This window comes from Parasteatoda tepidariorum, chromosome 10 (genome assembly GCF_982258835.1).
Source record: "Parasteatoda tepidariorum strain Cologne lab strain chromosome 10, Ptep-v5.0, whole genome shotgun sequence".
Classification (NCBI taxonomy): Eukaryota; Metazoa; Arthropoda; class Arachnida; order Araneae; family Theridiidae; genus Parasteatoda; species Parasteatoda tepidariorum.
The window spans coordinates 40483965-40504533 of NC_141764.1; the positions used below are offsets into that span (position 1 = coordinate 40483965).

Here is a 20569-nt window from a genome sequence, read left to right on the forward strand (position 1 = left end):
ATTTATTTATAACTTATTAGATTTATTTAATTATATATGTAGACTATAAGATGATAGAATTTGTTTTTGAATGCTTGTTTTAGTCCATTTTTTTAAAGATAAGTGAATATTCAGGTTACTTAAATTGTACAGTTTTAACTATGTCCAAAATATAGGAATTTTCACTGAGAATTGCATTTATTAAGTATATATTTATCTAAAATATGACTTTTAAACAACATTTATTGATTTATTTACCAGTTTTAACCATTATTTTAATTATAATTTTTTAAGAACATCAATCTAATTTAGGACACTCTGTAGCTGCTGCATTAATCAAGGCAGTAAGGTGACTCGGCTGAAGTTTTCAGGTAGCATTTAGAATGGGCAGGGAGATTTGGTAACTCCTTGGAATAGAAACCCATTTTGCACACAGGTGCGCTGGAGCATTTTCCTGCGTTAAAGTCTTCATAACTATCGCAGATGCGTCCTAAGAATTGGCAGGTTTTGTTGAAACTGGCAATATAGTAGAAGAATGACAGATTGTGGTTACAACTATTCTTTTTACTCTGAGATGTCACTGAAAAAAACGAAAAATTTAAGCATTTCTCTTATTAGAGGTGAAAATAAGTTTAAGACCATTATTTATTTATTTACAAATATAATTAAGCAATCAAATATAATGTTTCACACTTCGAACTTCATAAAAAAATTATAAAACAAGAAAACTAATAATAGTAATAATGTTAAAGTATGAGACCATCTTTTTGAAATTGGAAAAAGTAGAAAAAAATATGAATAAAAAAAATTGCTACATGTGTTAAATACTTAGAATTCACGAACTAAAAATCTTAATTTATTTATTGTAACTTTTATTGAAGTGAAACTTCTAATGCGACTTCCAACAAGGTTGCGTTAAACGTTTAACGCTACCATGGCAACGAGCGGCCTGTGATCCTTGCAGGAGATTTTAATGTGAATTTCTCCTTACTTGAAGCTGAAACATTATTAACCTTCCTTAAAGACAAATTTGGATTGGAAATGATAAATGGTAGGAATGATCCAACAACAAACTACCATTGATGCAGTTTTTGCAAGAAATATTGAAAAAATAGAACTCAAACATTTCGTATCTTACTTTAGTTATCAAGTTATCATAATCCCATTGTAAATGTTATAGATTTGGATATTTCTCCACTCGAAAATGATAATTAAAGGATTCGATCAATTATGAACTGTAAGTAATGAGTTTGTCTTAAAGAAACAATATGATTTCACTAAAAATCAATTTCTACCCCTTCCTATTTTCATTTCCACATTACGAAGTTTCACTTCTTCCGCGCGGAGGGACTCCACGCATTATTGTTTTTGAGTAATTTCTTTTTATGATAAAGCATATCTTCAAATAACTGAAGGATGTAAAAAAAAAACATTTCTTTTTCACAGTGAGATTTAAGAAAAAATAAATTGCTCTTCAAGTTCAAAAGACTTAACACCACTGAGCATTATTTTTGTTGAATGTAATTGGTTACAGAATGAAAAAAGAAGCAAACTCCAGGCAAAGGTATCTTTTTGCTTTCAATATCGTATCATAAGAACGAAATTCCAATTAATGAATATATAACTCTATTAATTACAACCTCAGTGCAACTTTCTAAACAATACGAAGCATTTTAAAGTTTCTAAATTAAAACTAAAGCTGCTTAAATGGCACATTCAACAACAACTCAAGAATGCTTTATGTAATATTCTTAAAGCAAATTTTTGGTGTAAAGTTGTGTTTAATAACGAAAAACATTTAATATAGACAGGGCAAGTAAGTTAAGGTATTACTGAGATAATTTGAGACAAAATACTTTGTAAATTAAAATAGAGAAAACGGAACATGATCACAACACAGGACTTCTTCAGAGGACAACCTACATCGCTGTTTGATCTTTTCTTAGAGTAATTGTTTAATAAAACAAAATTGTTATTCGTGTCACGAAGACCCATTTGGAAAGGAAAAAAAAATACTTAAAGTATCGAAGAAAGAAAATCCCATTCATAAAGCAATACAATCACATTCACAATACATTCACATAAAGCAAAACAAATTATAAAACGAAAATAAACAACGTATACTGATGAAAATCTCATTAAAAAATCACCTAAGAAATACCATTTCCAAACCTGCTTAAAATTGATGTAGACTAACATGTCAAATTAATATTTATAAATTACCGTTATCAGTAGAAAGGGGCACAAAAGAAACTGGAACTGCTAAATCAAAGGGTCCCACACAAAACTTATAAAAATTTATTATCTTTCAAATTAGCTGAAAATTTAATGTGTTCAAAACATTCTGATCCAAAGTTCTCTTTTAGACTAAGTCCACAAATTGATAGATATCGAGATGCAAAGCCTCAAACATAAGTAGTAATTCTCCAATTCTCTAATATTTGATTTGCTTGAAACTCACAGAAGAGCGGGCATGCGCAAATAGGATATGGGAGCGGTGAGGTGGCGCTGTTGTCGATGTGTAGAGTGCAAAAAACAGTCGATCTGCTTAGAAGGGTAGTTGTTGTGTGGCGTTAAAGTGAGGAGTTTCGTTTCAATCGCTGTAAAGCATGTTTTCAAAATGTGATCATCGGTCGTGGCTTAAAATCGAGGTTTCCCGTGGTAAAAATGCAACAGAATGCTATCGAGGATTAGTGGAAGCTTGTGGAGCAAACGCTTTACTGTATAGGACAGTAGCAAGATGGGTTCAAGCATCTCGTCTTTTTTCGTCATTAAGCCTTTTGAAAACATGCTTTAGAGCGATGGAAACGAAATTCCTCACTTTAACGCCACACAACAGCTACCCTTCTAAGCAGATCGACTGTTTTTTGCACTCTACACATCGACAACAGCGCCACCTCGCCGCTCCCATATCCTATTTGCGCATGCCCGCTCTTCTGTGAGTTTCAAGATTAAGTTGCCACTATTTAATTTACAACCCTCGTAGTTAATAAACTTTTAAAAAAGGTATTGTAAGCTAGATTGATTCAAAACACTAGAGAGAAGATTAAGCCATACCATACTGTGAAGAGAAAAACTACCATAGACAGAAGAGCGCCATACATGCTATCATAGAGGGAAGAACAAAAGAAAATTACACTCAAATGGTTTATTTATCTATTTTAACTTTTAAAGTGATATTATTTATTAATTTTCTAAGAAAGGCTATATTGATAATAAAAAATACAAGGTAAATCTATATTATTTTTCCGATTTTAAAGGATTGTTTATTTGCATGTATACGACGAACAAAGATTGGTTCAACATGGAAAGATAAATACACTGCCAACTTTCTTGTAAAAATTCTAGTTCTTCCCAATGGTTCCCCCCCCTGTTCCGCCCATACAAAAAATAGCATGTTTCTATCAATGTCTGGCGACAGCAATGTTGTTGGCATTGGGGTGCATAAGGACAACGTTTATGTACCCCAAGGGCAACAACATTGCTGCTGTAATTAACATTGATACTTGCTATTGAATAAGCATCGGATGAGATGAATTACCATTGGGATGCGTGCCTAGTTTCAAAAGAGACACATATTAGGAATTTGTAGTATGTCCCAAAACTTAGTGAGTGTACGCATCATCGTTTAACCCATCTTTGTACAGTACGAAAAATAAACGAATCACCCTGAATAATTTTTGATCTAATGATCGGATTTTCACTTTTTAGGACTCAATCTTAATGGCTCGAGGGGGTGACCTCAAATATGCTAATTAATTGGTGCAGACGATATCTAAGTGTCGAAATCACACAAAAACGAACTTTCTCTGAATAAACATACCTTTTTTTCGTTGGATACGGTTTCCTGAGCCTTAAAATGTTGAAGATAGCTGCATCAAATTGAATTCCAGAAAAGTTGGATACTTAAAATTCCATTTATCACGAACAATTCGCCTGATTTTGTATTTTGCTATATAAAATTACATTTTTTAAAATGGAGCAAAAAAAATTGTACACCTTACAATACAAAATTTTTTTTGACCATTTTTAAATAAAATAATGAAAAATAATAAATATTTACTTGAAGTTTTTTTTTTTTCATAGAATTATCTTCGGATAAACAAATTTTATTATTGGGTGCAAACAATTTTAAATGTTCTCGAGATATAGCGAAGTACGTAAAAAGTAAAATTAACATTAAGAAGTCCAAACGTTGGAACCTTCTCTTGACCAAACTGTTGGGACCATATATCTCAGATTGCGGCCACCCCCGATATTTTGGAGGTCAGAAATCCGAATCCGTTGAAAAAAAGGCATGTTTATTCAGAGAAAGAACGTTTTTTTGTGTCTGAATTCGCAACTTAAAATATAGTCTGCACTTATTAATTAGCAGATTTGAGCTCACCCTTTCAAACCATTAAGAATGAGTACGAGAACGTGAAAATAAAATCATTAGAACAAAAGTTATTCAGAGTGGGTTTTTTTCTCTTCTTTTTGGCACACTGTAAGTCACATATTTGTCAATATGAAACCGGTTGAATTACATAGGCATATTTTTTGCTTAAATGTTTTACCCGTATCAATTTCTCCAGTCTCAGTTCGAAATCTTGCTCCCTTTACACATTTTGGCTGCAATTGACCTCCATTTGGATAATAATCGATATCTGCAATAGGCGGTATTAATCCTTCTCCTGAAAAATGAATGAAAATTCTTGGACATAAAAGAATATTAAACAAAAATAATGAATTCAAAAATGCTCTTATGTTTTACTCTGAGTCACAGTGACTCTGGTGATAGAGCACTCCCCTCTCAAGGAGGTCATCCAAGTTCGAATACCTGTTTTGGCTGGTGTATACGAATTCTGCTCTTAGCTCGCACCAACCACAGTGCTGTCATAAAACATCATCAGTCCTAAGTAAATCATGGGTGAGAATCCCCCCCTTACCGTCGCGCTGACCATAAAAGGTTTTCGTCGGTTTTTGCTCCACGGAACGCAAATGAGGGTTAGTTCCATCGAAAAGTCCACTACAAAGACTAGCTTGTCCCACATTATGATCCAGGAGTTCCTTGGTCTCCTGGTTTGTGTTCAAAATTACGAAAGCTGCAGAGTTAACATAGATAGTTGCAAACGCAGAATTGCGTCGGTTTTTCAACATCGTTTATAAAATAATAAAAAATAAAATATTTTTGATTCAAACAATTAAACGAAATAAGTTCTTGCGATATTTTATTTCAACAATTCATTCACTTTTTTCTAACTTTTTACTCTTTATGAAAAAACCCACAAAATTTGCATTAATATTCTATTATAGTGGTAACTTTCACATTTGTTAACATCAGAAAATAAATCCCGAAAAAAAATATTTGATTATTTTTTGTTTATTTATTTTGAGTTTGTAAGTTTATTTTGAGTGCGTAAAGTCACTTGATAGCAAATGTTGTTCTGAAAAAAACTAGTTTGATGTTTTGATTTGATAATTAATAAAAAAAGTATTTAATAAAAAAAAACAGCCAATCACAGTAAATGATAGCTGCCGATGGTGACAAGCAACGCTTGTAAGTATCTGAATTGTTGTATTGTGCTTGTAAGTATTGGAATTGAAACAGACAAAAAAATATTTGAATGAACACAAATTGTTTAATTATGTGTAATTATAGTGTTTTGAAAGAAAAAAAAGCGCATTTTATAATCAAAGATGCATTTTTAAATGCATTATTTTCATAAAATAATAAATAAATTTTAAGCAACTATTCCCTTAAAATTTGTGTTAACCAATTAAATATTGATGGTATCTTATAATCGAAGTGAAACAATCGGAAAAAAGTTTAAATGATTTTTTTAAATGAAAGAAAAAAATTACTTTTATTTAACTTTAAAAAAAATTTAAAATTTAGATTTACCTTTCGATGCCATATAAATATTTCGAAAATTAAAAAAAAAATAACATCTTTGCATGTGAAAAGTAATTGAGGGGGGATGTTAAGTTGATAATTTAGTAACTTAACAACTTCATAAAGTAGTTTATATTAATAGTACCTTCTTTTTCTGAAATAGCTCCATTAGTATGAATTGCTTCAACGAAATAAGCGTCGGTATTCGATGGTCGCAGGAATCGTAGTATTGATTTAAACCTTGGCCCTGCAGCATCCAGATCTGTCAAAAGAATGCATTATGCCTTATTATAAATGAAAAAAACGAGTTTAAATATGCTAGTTATGCCCCATTGCACACAAACAATTATTTTTGCTAGAGAAAATTGAAAGACAAATTTAGTGATGCTGTTTCAGCTAGTTTGGATATAAATAAAATATAGCAGGCAAAAGGCTTAATTTTTCATTGACACAGTATAGTAAAAATACAACAATGTAGAAGGTAAATTGAATAATCCAGTTTTTTCAAATATCAACCGTTGTTTAGCAATGTGCAAGAAAAATTTAAAATGTTTTCAATACTTTATAAACAGTCTGACACTTCTTAGGCTTTTTGCAGTGAAACTTCATAGCTTCGGGCATAATTCATTCCAGGATGATTCATTGCTCGATTATCTTGCTTTTGGCGATTTGAAATAAGTCTAGAATAGTGAATGCTTATTAAAAATCAACTATTTAAAGTTTATTCTAATAAGCCTAAGCAAGTTCTGTCGAATTGAGTAAACCTACGCGAATTTCCTAATAAGAAAAGTGAAACTTAACGATTTTCGTGTGCTGTTTATCAAAACTCTTGTTTGTGAAGATTGCAACACCATGAAGGACTTACGCGAGTGAGCTGAAATTTTCAGGAAATGCAAAGTAGAGCATGATATGAAAATGATTAGAATTTCAGACCCGTAGCGCATGCGTATGCTGAGCAGCGCCGTCTGAACGGCGGATGGATCCGAATAAATAGACGGACTGTAGCGTGGCGTGTATGGTTATCGTTGGTAATCTGCTAGTGGTAAACGTTAACTCAGTCATTACTTATGCCTCTTCGACGAAAGAGAGCGAGATTTTAACAACTTACGGAGTTTGAACGGGGGAGAATCATCGGCCTTCGTGAAGCTGGATTGTCTTATCGTGTAGTAGCCGCTCGTGTGCAGCGTAACAGCAGCACAGGGATGCGTGTTTGGCAGCAGTGGACGGACGAGTGTCGGACGACTCGGAAATCCGGGAGTGGACCCCGAAATGTCACGTCAGCTCGAGATGATAGACACCTGAACCGCATGGCGCTGACGGACCGTACGACTCCCTCTAGACAACTGGCAGCACAGTGGTCAATAGCTACAGGTGCTTCATTGTTCGCTTCATCAATTCGTAGACGTCTGCTGCAGCGTGGACTGCGCGCAAAGACTCCTTTATACAGGATCACGCTAAACCATCACTGCCTGCGACTACAATGGGCCAATCAGCATAGGGACTGGCGTGCTGATTGGCAGCGCGTCGTGTTTTCTGATGAATCCCGCTTTAATTTGTGGTACCATGATGGCCGCATTCGTGTCAGACGCAATACCGGTTAACGCCACCTTCCGGAGTGCATTATCGAACGCCACAGTGGACGAACACCCGGAATTATGGTCTGGGGTGCCATAGCATATCATGGACGATCTCAATTGCTACGAATTGTGGGTAATCTGAACAGCAATCGGTACTTCAGTGAAGTTCTACGCCCCCAAGCTGTTCCTTTCCTTCAAGTCTTCCCAGGCGCTGTATTTCAACAGGAAAATACCCGCCCTCATATTTCTAGGACTGTTCAATCCTTCCTTGCATCGCGGCAGGTACAACTTCTTTCTTGGCCAGCGTATTCCCCGGATATGTCTCCGATTGAACATGTGTGAGATTTCGTTGGTCGGCGTCTCATTCATGATCCTCGTCCTGTTGCTTCTACAGACGAACTTTCCCTACGCATCCAAACAATATGGAATGCTCTTCCTCAGACAGACATTCAAAATTTGCTTGACTCTATGCCACGTCGTGTAGCAGCACTTATTGCAGAGCGTGGTGTCTTCACAAAATACTGATTTCGATCTCTTGTTATAGTTTGCTTGCTTTGAAAGTTTAATCATTTATTTGTACCACTACCACTCAACAGGGTATTAAATTTCATTCAATTATGACGATTCCTTCATGGTGTTGCAATTTTCACAAGCATGAGCTTAGATGGTGCAAACAGGAGAGCCAACTGTTGAGTTTCAATCCCAAATAATCTATGAATGGTAAAATTTGTATTCTTTGTGGTTGTAATTTAATTGTGGGCTATCTTGCAATGTGGCTTTTATTTGGGAAGATTATTGTGTTGGCAGTTTGGATGCTATATTTAATATTTTGGTAATTTGCCCAGTTCTCATAATCTTTGAGTAAATCGATCGCTAAGTTGTCAAAATTTTCTCTCGAAATGAAAATAAGGAAATCGTCAGCAAAGTTTGTTCATTACCAATTATATTTATGATGTGCCTGTTGGAGAGAAAACTTTGTATAAGATTTGTCAAAATATTTATAGATCTCACCCAATTCAATTCATCAATTATATTTTTCCATACGATGCTATCAAAAGCTCCCCTTATTTCCAAAGATATTACAACTGTATACGTGCTTTCAGATCTTGCTGCTTTCATTTATGAGTTTTCATAGCTGTTTGGATGAATTGATGTTTTCTGAAATCATGCTGAACATTATTGTGTAATTTGGTATTTTACAGGTAGACGATTAATATTTTTTTCAATAGCTTATCAAGGACCTTGCCCAACACCAGAGGTAAAAATATAGTTCTGTAGCTGTCTGGTTATTACTGATCTTTGCCAGTTTTAGGGATTAGTACAATTTTGGCAATTTTTTAGTCTGCTGAGAAGTATCTAAGTTTAAAGCATTTGCTAATTATTTTAGTAGTAAACCATGTGGATTCTATATTGAAAGAGGCTTTAGTTATTTCCGGAGGAATTTAATCTGAGCCTGAAGCTTTATTGCTTTTTATGTCATTGATACCTTATTGCACTTCCTCTTTTGTAAATGGTTGATCAAGTTTTTATAAAGTCGGTAATGGAAATCTGTCTTCCAGGTTCTGCATAAATTGGTATTGAAGAATTGAATTGATTATGTCCTTTCGCGACTTTGTGCGAGTTTCATCTGATTATGTGGTCTTCTGTATGACTTGTTTTCTTAATTTTTCCCCTGACTATATAACAGCCAGGTCCAAAGCAATCTTACGTCTCTATATCGGATAAGTAGTAATTAAGTTTTTCTTTCTTAGTTTTGGTTATTAATTTTTCAAATATTGCTTTTTCTTTTTTATCATCGATTTTCTTTTATATCTTTCTCAGCTTGAAATAATCTTCTTTTAACTCTAAACCGTTTTCTTTCAATAGACGAATCTAAAGTCCACCACTTAAGGCTTTTTCTTTTCAAGTTTGTGGGTTTTGCATATCTTTTTCTTAAACTAATTGCGTGTATTATGATGATTTCGTTGGTGATTTTTGTGATAAAAGTATTAAGCTTCTGTTCTGTATTTATTTCATTCAATTCTTCCATAGATTGTGAAGCAATTTACGCTCAGTTCAATTTGTTTTAAATCTGCGTATTTAATTTGTATAGAAAGAGTTTTTCCTTTTCTTTCTAAATCAGTGAGCATGGTGGCAAATTAATGATATCTAAAAGTTTCACAGCCCTCAACCTGCCCTAATATCCAATGTAACATTAGCTAGAATCTAATCAATCCAGAAGTGGCTGATTGCTAAATCAAAAGTGAGAGGGGAGTAGGCATCATGAAGAACATCTATATCCATGAGAGTTAAGAACTCCACAAGATCGTCCCTCCGTTTGCCTTTCATCAGACCCCACAAGGTATTTTTTGCGCTAAAATTTCATAAAATTACAATGGGATAAACTCCGGTTGGAGGGATTGAAGAAACCTCATATTAGCTTTAAAGTGATATTTATTACAACCTCAGAAGAGCCACGATGGATCAGGGGATAAAGCGTTTGCCTCCAATGAGGTGAACCGGGTTCGAATCCCAGCGATGGTCGATATGAATCCGCATCCGGCTTGCTCCGACCACAGTGCTGAAGTGAAATATCCTCAGTGGTAGACGGATCATAAGTTAGAGTCCCTTTGCCGTCAGGCTAACCGTGGGAGGTTCTCGTGGTCTTCCTCTCCATGTAACGCAAATGCGGGTTGGCTCCATCAAAATGTATCCATCGAAGACAAATTTCTCCCAATACTTGACCCAGGAGTTCAATTGTCTTCTGGATTGGGTTCAAAATTACAAGGCTTCAGAGTTGAACATTATTATTCGTAAACGTAAAAATTGGGTCGGTTGTTCGACAACGGTTTTTAAATAAAATGCAACCTAAGGAAAATTGTACCATTGTTGAAAATAATTATTATTCCTTTTAACCGTAGTATGGTTCAAATTTTTGCTTTCTTTTAAAAGCGGAAAACCAAACCCTGTTTGCCTTGAAGCATATTATTGTGTAAGGAAGTGGCACTATATTTATATTGTAGAAAATCAACATCATTATCCAAAATATTTAATAATGTGTGGCGCCAGGCAAGGTGCGTAGTCGCCGAAGGAATTAGCTGGATGACGTACACAAGATCGGCGACTTTGTGCCTTTCTTCAGTATTTAAGAAGCTTCGAACACTGCTTTGTGCACACTCATACTTAACTTATACTTTTTCTGCTTTTATCTTATTGTTATGTCTCAGTTGGTAATAAATGTTTGGCTGATTTTGTCATAGTTGTCCTCAACTTAATATGAGAGGGTTCCTCCCCCTCACTTGGTGACCCTTGTGTTCATTTATCATTTAGTTATTTGTTTTTTTTTTAATACGCTATTATCCGTTGTATTACAATTTGGAATAACTACTTGAATTCCGTAATGTATAATTTCCTCTCTTATTTAGTCAACTGCTTTGCTTGCGCTACTTAAAATTTAAACTTAATGCATAGTAATATCTTTTGTATTGTATTATATTGGACTAAAATTTTTTAAACATTATTATAAGAGACTTTAATTAGTTATTGAATTTGATTTTTTCGGACTTTAAATGCTGTTGTATTTATTTCTTAGTATATCATTTATAGTTCTGATACATTCTTAGTTAGGTAAATATTTATATTTACTGTGAATATATCCTGATATCCTCTAGTTATTGAATTGTTGTAATGTATATATATAACTAGTTTAGTTTGAAAATTTTCATAAGTGGATCTTTAACTGGTTAGCTTAGTTGCACCTAAAAATAGTGATTGGTAAGTGGTGAAAACTTTAGGGATTTTGAATACTATGGATTGAAAAATAGTTTAAAGAAGCATGCCTTTGTAGTTGAAGTTTTGTATAAACATAATTTTTTAACTTTCTGGATGATACCCATGAGAACAATGCTGCCAATTATCAAACAAAAAAAATCATGGAAATTTTTTTTAAAGAACGCATTCCTTAGAAAATGCCCTAAGTATTGCATGTTTCATTCAGTAACTGTAGGTAAAGCATTCAAAAACTAAATTCTACTTACATGTAATGTGTCTGATATTGCAAAGAGGTTGTACAGCAAGATGAGTTAACACACACCCCAAACTGTGATTTATCAAATGGAAATAGTTTGTATTAGCTCCATGTATCTACAAAAACAAAAAATAGTATTTTTAAAATTCTTTTTTAAGTCAAGAAACGATGTACCTTTAAAATAGATCTTTCTAATTTAGGAAACAATTGGTTTGAATAGTTTCTGAATAATAGTCTGGCTTATTATTTGTAATGTAAATTTAATCTAGGACACTGCACTTCTTCAAAACTTTCTTCACTTAATAAAGAATCTGACAAAAGTAATTTTATGGTCATTTTCTATACTGTAAACAAATTATGGTTCCAAGAAAATGGGTTTGTTTGGCGAGTATTATCGTCTATGTCAACCTTCGTCTATGAAAATGTATCCCAACATAGATTCGAGTTAACATGTCTTGTATACTGGCGAATTGGAATCAAATAATTGTAGCGGTAGACACGCCAACAGACTTCCCCAACAGAATTTTATCTGTGATAGAACTCGATGAACGGATAACATTATACCCATCGCTGTTTTGTGAGAAGCAGGGAAAGCTGTATAGTAAGATAATCGGACTTTTGAGTGGTGATCTTGAAAGCTGCTCATGATCGTGGTCTCTCCTGTGTTGTCAACCTTCGTCTATGAAAATTTACCCCAACATAGATTCGAGTTAACATGTCTTGTATACTAGAGAATTGGAATCAAATAACTGTAGCGGTAGACACGCCAACAGACTTCCAACAGAATTTTATCTGTGATAGAACTCGATGAAAGGATAACATTATACCCATCGCTGTTTTGTGAGAAGCCGGGAAAGCTGTATAGTAAGATCATCGGACTTTTGAGTGGTGATCTTGAAAGCTGCTCATGATCGTGGTCTCTCCTGTGTTGTCAACCTTCCTCTATGAAAATTTACCCCAACATAGATTCGAGTTAACATGTCTTGTATACTAGCGAATTGGAATCAAATAACTGTAGCGGTAGACACGCCAACAGACTTCCCCAATAGAATTTTATCTGTGATAGAGCTCGATGAAAGGATAACATTATACCCATCGCTGTTTTGTGAGAAGCCGGGAAGGCTGTATAGTAAGATCATCGGACTTTTGAGTGGTGATCTTGAAAGCTGCTCATGGTCCTCGTCTCTCCTGTGTTGTCATTAGCAGTCGAGAGTATACCAAGGCTAAAGAGAGAATAGTAGGGCTGGTTCACTCCTTTGAAGAAACTCTCGCTGCGCCAAACCTCCAATTCTCCTCTGTGACATCACGGCGGTGCAAAGCTTGAACTTTTAATTCAAGAACGAAGCGTTTGGTCTAACTAATTCCAAGACATTCCTTGTTTTCGATAATGGTTTTCCTCTGTTTTTTTGCAGTGAATTACAAAAATTTAAAATTATTAACAAAATGCCAGTTTGCGCGATTGCAATTTGCAAAAATTCTGATCGAAACACAAAGGGAAAAATAAAATTTCAACGTGTCCTCTAAAGTAAATGAACAACTACCTAAAGAATGGCTTCAATATTGCAAAAGAAATGACCCAGTTAATATAAATATGCACGAATATGCAGTAAGTATTTCTTGAAAGAAGATTATGAAGAAGATATGAGAAATCGTCTGCTTGGATAGCCGATTAGAATGATTTTAAAATCTACTACAATACCGAGAGTAAATTTTCCATTTTCTTCTTTACAAACATGTTCTTCTCGACAAGAAAGATTGAATAAACGCAAAGTGTTTGTTCGACACCTTCTAGAAAAGAGCAGGCCTCAGCATGGGTTACCATAAATATCCTTTAGTAGTCCAAACGTAATGACATATTTCGTATTTTCAACCACTGCACAGCTGAGTACCCCGAACGTAATGACATCTTTCTTATTTTTCATCTACTGCGCAGTTAACTTCGTCACATCGGACTACTAAATTGATCCGTGCTGAGGCCTTCCTACTTCTTGGAGGTGTTGGTTGGTTCGTGCATTGGACAAATTAAAAACTCTAAGCCCAAAGTAAAGCAATTTAAATACTATGAATGAAAATTTTTTAAGTACATTAAATTGTGATAAATGCTACAAATTAGAAATAGAAGTTAAAGTACTGAAAGAAAGAAGGAAAGAATTGAAACTTTAGAAAAGGATTTGAAAAATAAAAATAATGACGAAATAAAGTTTAAAAAAATATTAATTCATCGTATGAAGCGGTGGAACGTATCCAGAAAAAAAATTCTGAAAAAAAAATTACGATCAAAGAAGGGAATAGTTGAAATTAGAACAAGATCAAATAATAAAAAGCTATAAATAATTAACAGTTAAAATTATCCTAATTTCATAACATATTTTTTGATGTAGTTATTCTAAATATTTATGTTTTTTTTCAATTCTCTTAAATTTAAATATCTATAAGCAATTGTAAAATTTCTAATATTATTATGAACCTAAATTATTATTTTGTTTCAGAAATTAGCGTTGTTGTTACCTAATGATTAAGAATAATCAAATTTGCCTTTAACAGTATATTTTGAAATCAGGATTCTAAATTTAACTCAACTTTACAAATTATTGTTATCGAACAATATGTAGATAAAAAAAATGTCGTATGCTTTAATAACATGCTTTTGTTTTTAATAATAAAAGCTAATACTGAAAATTTTAAAATAAAGTATTTATAGTGTCATTTCGACAACTAGTAAAATATTTTTATTAATTTAAAATGGTATTTTTTATTTACATTATGTTCAAGAAAGTTATTTGGAAGGAAATAATGAGTTAATTGCTTAAAATTTGAAAGCTAATATCAAGAAAAAGTCCAACTGATTTATACAGAGAGAATGATGCATAATTTCCATATCTTTTGCTTGTGATCTCCGAGATCAGTGTGCGGCGTGACGTCATGAGGAGGGAAATGGAAATCGTAACTTTAGCTCTTAGAGAGGAATGAACCAGTCCTTCTCTTTTCCTTAGCCCTGAGAGTATACAAGCCAACGTTGTGTGTGATCGAGACTGAGTAGCAACAGCGTGATGAGAACAGTGTTGCAGTCAAAAACAGCAAGTTAACTGTTCGATGTGGACCATCTATCGAAGTAGGCGTGTTCAAATCAAAGTAGACATGTCTGGTGAGGTAGGCGTGTTCAGATCACGCCCGCGGGTCACCAATGCGGGGCCAACGTAGAATCCAGTTAACATGTGTTATATACTAGTGAATCAGAATTAAATAATTGTAGTGATAAACACGCTACATGTTAAACTCTGAACCATACTAACTTTACTTATGTTTCCTCTTCGCATCTCGTGGCTCATAAAGTTATCTGCTTTATTCATCACTGTTACAAGTCAGGTGTTCCAGATCTCGCCATTTACCACCTAAATTGTTATTTCTTAATATTACGGTGTTGAATTGAACAATATTGAATTGAACAATATATTCTATCCTATATCGTTATCTACCGTTTTCTGGTATGTTTCCAAGTATCTTTATCACCTAAATTGTTATTTCTTAATTTTACGGTGTTGAATTGAACAATATTGAATTAAACAATATATCCTATCCTATGTCGTTATCTACCGTTTTCTTGTATCCAAGTATCTTTATCACCTAAATTGTTGTTTCTTAATATTGCTGTGTTGAATTGAACAATATCGAATTGAACAATATATCCTATCCAATATCGTTATCGACCGTTTTCTTGTATGTTACCAAGTATCTTTATCACCTAAATTGTTATTTCTTAATATTACGGTGTTGAATTGAACAATATATCCTATCCAATATCGTTATCTACCGTTTTCTTGTATGTTACCAAGTATCTTTATCACCTAAATTGTTATTTCTTAATATTACGGTGTTGAATTGAACAATATATCCTATCCTATATCGTTATCTACCGTTTTCTTGTATATTACCAAGTATCTTTATCACCTAAATTGTTATTTCTTAATATTACGGTGTTGAATTGAACAATATATCCTATCCTCTATCGTTATCTACCGTTTTCTTGTATGTTACCAAGTATCTTTATCACCTAAATTGTCATTTCTTAATATTACGGTATTGAATTGAACAATAAATCCTATCCTAATCGTAATCTACCGTTTTCTTGTATGTTACTAAGCATCTTTGCTTCGTTTTACCTTCCGGTGCCCATTGTTAAAGTTACGGCTAGAATTGTAGTTGGAACATTGTTAGTCTCTGACTTATCATGTGACTGATCTTCTCCAATATTCCCCTGATATTATTCGTAAGTCATTCTTTTTCTTATTGTAAAGGTCAGAGCTTCACATGATTTTTATTCGAAACATTTTCTGAATTGTTCTAAAATATCAATTTTTTCAACTGTATAATTTTTTTATTTCATATTTTGTTATTTTCAATATTTCTGTTTAATATAAAAATAAGCTCCTTACCATTAAATTAATTATGTTTATTTTTGTATTTGAATTCTTGCTATTATCTCAACACCCTTTCCTTCTTTCTTTAAACTATTCTGCCGGGTTATGTAAATCTATCAGCATCCTCTACTTGGCCACACTCAAGTTTTACCAAACTATAATATTGATCCTTAATCATAATATCGTACAAATTTGCTTCACCTTACGTAAGGAGTTAGATTAGACAATATTTCTATTTTAATTAAGCAATAGTATTAGGTAATCAAATTTTGGGTTGCTAGCATGGTTTAATCATATTTTAAATATTTTGCAGTTTATTTTAACACAATATTATATTAAGTGTAAAGCGAATTGTCACTATATTGAGGTTTAAAACAGGCACCAAAATTCAAACTTTTTTCAAAAAAGAAGTTCAGTAGTGGAATTTATGATATCTGACTGTCTTTATATACATTTCATTTTGTTTATAAATTTATTTACTGATTCCATTTTTTATCAATCATTTTATCAATTTATTTCATCAGTTAATAAGTGAGGGAATTGAGAAGTTTATAAATAATCCCGAGAAACTGAAGCGGTAAGATATTACTTGATAAAAAAATTTCATTGACTTCAAAAATCTACAGATGGAAGTAAAAGTCGATACATTTCAAGAGCGTAAGAACAGGCGCCCATTCTCAAGATTTGCCAGGTAGTCTAGCAAGCCTCGAATGCAATGCAGTTTTTTAATCAAGTAATTTATAAATGTATTGCTTTGTAAAGCATTAATATTTTAATCTATTATTTTACTTACCTGAAGAAAATGCATCCATGAAGACAATTTAAGAGCAGCGTAGAAACTGTTAACTATTGCAAAATTGTAATTGATATCAACGTTGCTTGTGTAATTATAGGTATTGGAATAAATTGTCCAATTAAACACAACTACATTATAGTCGTCAACTTGTAGTAGCTTGTCTTTAATAGTCTAAATTAAAAAGGTAAAAAACGAAAGAAATAATTAAAAACTCCTTCAATCTAAATATATTAAGTGGAAAAAATAATTAGACACATTTGAACTTTTTAACTATTTTTTCACATTTAAAACAAAATGCTGAATTAACTGTCATGCAACTTTAGTTAAGGTGTTTGATCATGCAATAAAGTAATATTTGCATAGAGGTTAAGGAATCGTTAGAAGAATTCCTATCAAAACAGCAAATAATTTTTCGCACATTACGTTATTTAAAATAAAATATCTAGTCGATTTCATTTAACGATAATTTCGCTTATTATATGCTGCCCCTATAGATATAAAAATTTTAAAAAAAAAATAATTAGGGGTGACTTGGGTAGCCCCGCCCACTTAAGGAGTATTGCTTATATTTTTGTATAATATTGAGTAATAATCAATATTTTTGTATGTTTCTAATGTTTTATCATCTAATTAAGTAATGCAAAAAGAATAAACCAAAAAAAGAATAGTTTAACTTTAAAAAAATAGAAACTTAATAAAACATGTTTTTCAGACTATGTCAGACAGAAAACTATGTTTTTTTACTGTTTTTTCAGGTGTAAAGGAAAATGACCAATGTATTGACAATAGATAAACCTCATTTATCATTTTTATCACAAAATTCAACCGATTTTTCTTAATTTCATGACTACTGTATTCAACATCTTTTCGAAACTATTGTTTACCATGTTACCAGCTGCATAAATACTTGAAACTTTGAAAATAATCTTTTTTTGATATAACCCTTGACTTGGCCCATTGACTTGAAAAAATATTCTATACACATGAAATTGACAGTGTGTGGGGGTAACCGCAGGGAGGGGATACTCGACTGTTGATTTAATTAATGACTATTAATTTAATGATAAAATTTTACAAAACTGTAAAACTCAATTTTAAAAGTTTTGAAAATTGGTTTCTTATAACTAAATTAATACAAACTATAAAGTTCCAAAAAAAGGCGAAAAAAAATTACTGATTCAATAGAAAAATGACTTCCGAGGCGAAGTTGTTGTTGTTAATTTACGTCGCACTAGAGCTGCACAATGGGCTATTGGCGACGGTCTGAGAAACATCCCGGAGGATGATCCGAAGACATGCCATCACAATTTTGACCCTCTGCGGAGGGGATGGCACCCCCGCCTCGGTAGCCCGACGACCTGCGCGTAAAGTCGAGCACTTTACGGTAGCACAGTTTAACGAGGACCAATACCGCACACCCTCGGTCCCTACGCAGACTGATCCAAGAGGTCACCCACCCGCACACTGACCGCAGCCAGTGATGCTTGACTTCGGTGATCTGCTGGGAACCGTGTCTTAACGATCAGTCCACTGCGGGACCCGAGGCGAAATACTGCGTAGCTTTAAGTTATAGAAAGGCCATTCAAGCATTGAAAGTTCGATTGGATTTCCTTGAAACATAATCGGGTACTTTTCTGTATTTCCAATCGTTTTATTAAGATTAATTTGTTGAATTTAATCTTTATAGAGTTTATTTCTATTTATTTTTAATTCATTTTCATTTATTATTTTTTCTTTTTACACATTCTCGGACCAAACACTTGTTCGATAATCGAACCTTCAATCATGCTCTGTTCGCAACGCTGTGTCGGTGACTGATACTGTAGTTAATCAAACCAAAAAACGTTAGCATAGAATTATAAAAATGTCATTGACTCAAATGCACTTACCCTGATTGTATGTATGATTAAATTATACAAAGAAGATTTTTAAAAAAAAATAGTGCGTGGTGTCCCGCCGCGCGGAAGAAGTGAAACTTTGTAATGTGGAAATGAAAATAGGAAGGGATAGAAATTGATTTTGAGTGAAATCATATTATTTCTTTAAGACAAACTTTATTAACATTGCTTACAATTCACAATTGATCGCATCTTTTAATTATCTGAAATAATGAATATTATAAATTAAAATAGAACAACAAGTACGTATTTCAGCTAATTTCACGACGTTCACGCTGTTTACTTAGCTGCATAGCAAGAATACCACGCGCATGTGCTTGGGATCTACCGACTCACTCTCTTTCTCTCTCTTACTTTCTACCTTTGTGTATCTTTCTTTCTCTCTCCCTCTTGCGTTGGAATATTGGACGCTACTCGTTGCTAACGCTCGCGCTGGCCTGCAACAGGTATACTACGCGCATGCGTTCGAGTGCCACGCATTCCCTCTCGCTCTGTCTCTTTCTATTCCCCCTCCCCAGGAGCGTTAAACGTTTAACGCAACCTTGTTGGAAGTCGCATTAGAAGTTTCACTTCAAAAACTATAAAAAAAGCAGTAATAAAAAAAAATCAATGGTAAGAGAAAATCATAAGGATCTCCTTTCCAAACTAATTTTTTTAAAAGAATTCATTAATGACAATTAAATCTGTGTTGCTAAGATACAACGTGGATCTTAGCAACGTGGGTTAAGGATGTTTTTATAAATGTCGAACTTACAAAAACTGGACTATTTGTCTGTAACCTCGGTATCCATCCATGAACGATAATTGCAGTTTTACGATTTGGATTAAAATTGCACGTCCTGAAAGCTTCTTCTGTTGGCTGAAGGTCACAAGCATCCTGCGCATTAGATCGAGTGAAAAGCATGTACTTCAAGTTCGGATCTACGCCACCAAAAACTGAAGAGATTAAACGAGAGAAACCACCGCAAAAACTGAACTTATCATCGCTAACTTGGCAAAAACCTGTTTAAAATAATATGAAATTCAGAAATACAATCATGATAATTATATTCATTCACGGAAAGACTGTTCTACGTTGAATCACAAGGTTGGTACCTTTACTATGTTGCCGTGCAATTTTTTTCAACTGTATGTAGTAAAATGATAAATTGAACCTTGCTTCTGAACAAGTTGAACCATAGTATCACGCAATCTTAAATTTAGATGGTTGTTGTTGTTGTTGTTAATTTACGTCGCACTAGAGCTGCACAATGGGCTATTGGCGACGGTCTGGAAAACATCCCGGAGGATGATCCGAAGACATGCCATCACAGTTTTGATCCTCTGCGGAGGGGATGGCACCCCCGCTTCGGTAGCCCGACGACCTGCGCGTGAAGTCGAGCACTTTACGGTAGCACAGTTTAACGAGGACTAATACTGCACAACCTCGGTCCCTACGCAGACTGATCCAAGTGGTCACCCACCCGCACACTGACCGTAGCCAGTGATGTTTGACTTCGGTGATCTGCTGGGAACCGTGTCTTAACGATCAGTCCACTGCGGGACTAAATTTAGATGGTTTAAATTGCACGATAATAAAGTTCCTTTAAGTACTGTATAAAAGTTGCAGATAATATATTCTCTTTTGCTGTTTGGTGTACTCCCAAATTTCTAAATTTTTATAATATGCACTATTTACTACTTCCAAAAAACAAAGTTTAGTTGCTGTTCGACCTTAAACTACCAAATGAAGTTCATTGTTGTTAAAGAAGATAAAATAAATATGTTAATTATTAAACTATTGAAAAAGTGATGACTTTTCTGCAAGATTTCTAATTTATTTCTTTTCCTTATCCTTTAAAAACAAACAATTGATCTTATGTTTTTTGTTATAACTCTGAATGCATTGTGGCCTCACTAACAGATTAAACTTAACATGCGCTAACTTAAATTTAGATGATTAGATTTAGCTTACTTACTATTTTTAATCATTTTATTTATTGATGCTTTGAAAAAACTTTTAATAATAAAGTATACAAAA

The 20569-nt window shown here is 33.6% G+C and overlaps 1 protein-coding gene across 4 annotated transcripts in view; it reads right to left on the bottom strand.

The window, feature by feature from the left end:
- Positions 1-208: 208 nt before the first annotated feature.
- The window catches only part of LOC107454325 (lipase member I), a 28747-nt gene continuing 8386 nt past the window's right edge, over positions 209-20569 (bottom strand). For 3 of the 4 annotated variants that reach the window (XM_087153996.1, XM_087153997.1, XM_087153995.1), the window contains exons 2-7: positions 19304-19551; positions 16649-16822; positions 11448-11553; positions 6000-6116; positions 4536-4652; positions 209-559 (exon numbers count right to left, since the gene is read on the bottom strand). In XM_087153996.1, the coding sequence (XP_087010122.1) occupies positions 312-559; positions 4536-4652; positions 6000-6116; positions 11448-11553; positions 16649-16822; positions 19304-19551 (1010 nt within the window). In that variant the 3' untranslated portion in view covers positions 209-311. The remainder of the gene's footprint in view (positions 560-4535; positions 4653-5999; positions 6117-11447; positions 11554-16648; positions 16823-19303; positions 19552-20569) is intronic. The other variant, XM_087153998.1, reaches the window with a different exon arrangement.